The 4,131-nt window shown below is 40.5% G+C and overlaps 1 protein-coding gene across 2 annotated transcripts in view; it reads right to left on the reverse strand.

Annotated features, from left to right (window-relative positions):
- The window catches only part of kif20a (kinesin family member 20A), a 13,810-nt gene that overhangs the window by 4,727 nt on the left and 4,952 nt on the right, over window positions 1–4,131 (reverse strand). For both annotated transcript variants that reach the window (XM_020598958.1, XM_020598957.1), the window contains exons 2-11: window positions 3,505–3,678; window positions 3,041–3,166; window positions 2,789–2,908; window positions 2,401–2,539; window positions 2,061–2,236; window positions 1,629–1,719; window positions 1,168–1,380; window positions 762–873; window positions 588–662; window positions 311–454 (exon numbers count right to left, since the gene is read on the reverse strand). In XM_020598958.1, coding sequence (XP_020454614.1) covers window positions 311–454; window positions 588–662; window positions 762–873; window positions 1,168–1,380; window positions 1,629–1,719; window positions 2,061–2,236; window positions 2,401–2,539; window positions 2,789–2,908; window positions 3,041–3,166; window positions 3,505–3,672 — 1,364 coding nt within the window. In that variant the 5' untranslated portion in view covers window positions 3,673–3,678. The remainder of the gene's footprint in view (window positions 1–310; window positions 455–587; window positions 663–761; window positions 874–1,167; window positions 1,381–1,628; window positions 1,720–2,060; window positions 2,237–2,400; window positions 2,540–2,788; window positions 2,909–3,040; window positions 3,167–3,504; window positions 3,679–4,131) is intronic.

Genomic DNA, 4,131 nt, shown 5'->3' on the forward strand with positions numbered 1-4,131 from the left:
AAATTTTTTTTGAGTGCAATAAGAAAAGCCTAGTATTTTGAATTTTATTTTGATGTTATTCTAAGATTTTCTATTAAAATAAAGTCAGTAATGACATTTTTTGCCTTCTCTTTTTGTCTGAAAAACTATCCAAAAGTATCGAAAGTATCGAAAGTATCGAAATACATTTTGGTACCGGTACCGGTACCAAAATGTTGGTATCGTGACAACACTACTCTAGAGGAGTTGATCATGTTTCTGTGACAGACTACGTTTCTACTAGGACGTCAAACTTTTAAAAAGTCATTTCAGATTATGGTTTAACATGTACCTGTTACTCTGGTTGTGCCTCAGAGCAGCAATACAGCGCCCCAGTGTTAAGAGGGAGGTGTTGATGTTGTTGGCCTCTTTCATCCTCTCACCGTTACGCTGATCTTTACAGCGTTCAGACCCAGCCAGGTCACACACAGTCAGTCTAACAAAAAGGAGAGAGAGAGAGAGAGAGAGACCGCAAAACAAAAAGTCCTATTTTATATGAGCTCACAAAATACCAAAATCAAAGTAAACCAAAGCTGGAATTTACAGCAGGTAACAGTGGGATAACCTACTCGCTGGTGTGTATGGTCTGGTCAGAACCTGCCTCTGGGCGGACGTGCAGGATGCGGACAGAGAAGACACTGTGGCTAAGTGTGTGATAAAATTATGATCAGATTCAAGAAATGCAAGTCGAACAAATCTGGCCAAATAAGGTTCTGAAGGGCTCGAGTGTAATGTGCTTCTACCTGCGGCTGGAGTTTTGGTTGAAGTGAGTGCTGGCGAAGCTCTGGTTACGATGTCCAGCCCTCACGATCTTCCAAGCTTCTTCAGCACTGCGGACCTGGATCCAGGTGAGGTCTGATTATATAAATGGGGGAGGGGGCAAAGTGTGATTTGCTTGGAACATAAAAAGGAGCAGCAGCAACAACAAAACTGTGTTATATGCTACTGAACAGGTTTTAAAAATTGATCCACGTTGAAGTAAATAAAATATATTGTTAAAAAACGAGCAGGTGAAGTGCAGAAAGAAGGGGGGGGGTAATGCAAGAAGCAGTCTACAGATTTTAACATTTCCTACTTACTGAAGTGCGGTATACATCATAAGAGTTGCATAAACTGACAGTGTAGTAATTAAAGTTTAAATTGTGCTACCTTTCACATAGGGGTTACCCTGCTTGTCATCACTAAGCCGCAGAGTGACCCTTTTCCTGGGCTGCAGGGAGGGTGATGCATCCAGCAGATCATACAGGAACTCATTGTAGATCTCATAAAAGGACACCCAGATAGAGAACTGCACCCCTTCCTCCAGGTCGTGCCCTCCGCTGTGTGAAAGGCTGTCCGGCTCCAGACAAACACTGTCCGTGTCTTCAGGAATGAATTGGAAATTAATTTCATATTTCTTAAGAAAGATCTTCTAATGACAGCAAGTTTAAAAAAAAAAATTAACTGGTCAATACTCTAAGCTCCTTTTTTGTCACAAACAGGAAACTTAATTTGCAGTCAGTAACCCACCATTTTCTTACAGGATTAAATTTCAGAACTGAATCGGTCAATTTAAATGAATAATAAATTTGACATATGCCCAACACAACCCCTGAGACGGCCCTCCTCACCTTCCAGCTGGGTGACAACATCACTCATAGAGGAGAGTCCGCTGTCCCAGACTGTAGTGGTTCCACCTCGACGAGAGCTCAGGTTCTCATCCTGTAACACACGAGTACATCAACTATGTGCAAGAAAATACTCAAATTCTTTATATATATATATATATATTTTTCCATAGAGCACTGAATTATCCAACACATATATGATGGAGTTCAGTCAACTGGAATTGGAAGGAATTTATATCTATTTCCAAGTTCAGGATGACTTTTGGAAAATTACACTAGGCAGTAAGAGAAAAAACAAGGACTATGAGAGAGAAGTACACAAAAATGCATTAATATGTATTTGGTATAAAGCAACAGACACTTTGGGACATGTTACAAGGAAACTGCATTTTTTTTAAATATTTCATAAGACATTTAAAAGTGTTTTTCATTTACCTCTTTGAGCAACGAGTTTCTGCGGATTTCCTCCGCCCTGACCTCACTGGGCTGAAGCTGCCTCACATCCTGATACATGACAGGCTTCAGGTCCACGGCATCATAAAGACGACCCTGCAGTTTCCTGAACAGAGACGCTAAAGCCCGGGGCAGGAGGCCTGCCTCTCGACCACTACCTGTAGGCAAAGTTACAATTTTTGAGGCATGTAACTGACTACGTGAGCATTGAAAGCTGAGCATATACAAAATCCCATTTCACCGAGCTATAAACACTAACATCACAATAAAACTGGGCTTTATATTGATGTGTCAAAGTATAACCAGAACAAGAGAATCATACCCTGAATGGTATAAGTCTTTCCAGAATTGGTGACACCGTAAGTGTAGAGCAGTCTGTTTTCTCCTTGAAGCACATCCTTCACCATCTCCTTCATCGTGCTCTCATACAGCTGCTGCTGTGTGGACTTTGGTCCAAAGATCTGTGAAAAATGGGCAATGAGGGGAAAAAATTATCTGTATGTGATATATTAATATACAAGCTCCTTGTTTGTTATTGATATTGATTGCTATTCACACCCTTCAGCCCACATTTACCAACAGTATCTTCCTCACCAGTAACAACCAGTTTATTGGTTTCCCCTTAGGTCACCTTTGCAACAGCATGGCTATTTTTTATACATTATGACTTCTGGTTGACACCCCGTACTCAACATTATGCACAAATATACCTTGGTGAAACTGAACTTGTGCATGCTCTGGGTGATGCCCCTCTCTGCAGTCCTCATGTTCTGAGACTCCTTTGGAGCTTTGAGCAGCAGAGTCTCTTCATCTTGAACAGCAACACAGCCCTAAAAGAAGAGTGAGCACAGTGAACTTATGTACTAAAAGCAATTAATGTACCCTATATACTATCAGCATAACTGCAGATACAGTATGAATACCTGAAATGTGACATATAACCCTGCAACTGAAAGTTTCACCTGTTCTTCTTCTCTCTCTCTTTCCACCTCACAAAGAGGCCGGATGCGCAGGTAAACCTTGACCTTCTCATTATTCCCTTCACCATTGCTTCCTTTTCTCACCAATCCAGATTTCACTGCAAGTGTCTGGAAACAAAAATGAAAAACATCTTTAATGGTTTGTTGTTGACATGGAACCATTAAAAGTCTGACTTGTAGAAGGAATAACCACGTTTTCATGTACCCATTTGGTAAAGCAGGTAAATGGGTGGAAGGAGTACACAAGTCAATGTGGAAAAATGTCAAAACATTTCATAAAATGTTTTGGAAATGTCTGAATTAAGAAAAGCATTTAACGTGTGTTATTTTATCAGCAAAATGGTGAGAAATTTAGAATGGAAGCAAACCTCATCTGTTTACATTGAAAGTTTCAGTGGGAACACTGCAGAGATATTCATACAAAGCAAACAACTGTGGAGTCTCACCGGTTGTGTAATGGTTGTCCATGTATCTAGGACGGGGGAAATGACAGACATCTCAGGCAGACGTGGTCTAGCCAGGCCTCTGTGCTCTGCTGCTGTAGACTCAAACACAGCCATTTCTTCCTCCTCATCAGAGGGGCACCCATATGGGGAAGACAAAGCTAATGCCATGCTTGCCTGTCACAAGAAGATTGAGTATGCAGTAATTATGTATGGGGCAATTATGTTACATTTCAAACCTGACTGTGTAACAGCAGGTTTGCCACACCTACAGTGGGTGCGGAAAGTATTCAGACCCCCTTAAATTTTTCACTCTTTGTTATATTGCAGCCATATGCTAAAATCATTTGTTCATTTTTTTCCTCATTAATGTACACACAGCACCCCATGTTGACAGAAAAACACAGAATTTTTGACATTTTTGCAGATTTATTAAAAAAGAAAAACTGAAATATCACATGGTCATAAGTATTCAGACCCTTTGCTGTGACACTCATATATTTAACTTAGGCTCTGTCCATTTCATCTGATCATCCCTGAGATGGTTCTACACCTTCATTTGAGTCCAACTGTGTTTGATTATACTGATTGGATGTGATTAGGAAAGCCACACACCTGTCTATACAAGAC

The sequence above is a fragment of the Monopterus albus genome, unplaced genomic scaffold (assembly GCF_001952655.1).
Source record: "Monopterus albus unplaced genomic scaffold, M_albus_1.0 scaffold39.1, whole genome shotgun sequence".
Taxonomy (NCBI): Eukaryota; Metazoa; Chordata; class Actinopteri; order Synbranchiformes; family Synbranchidae; genus Monopterus; species Monopterus albus.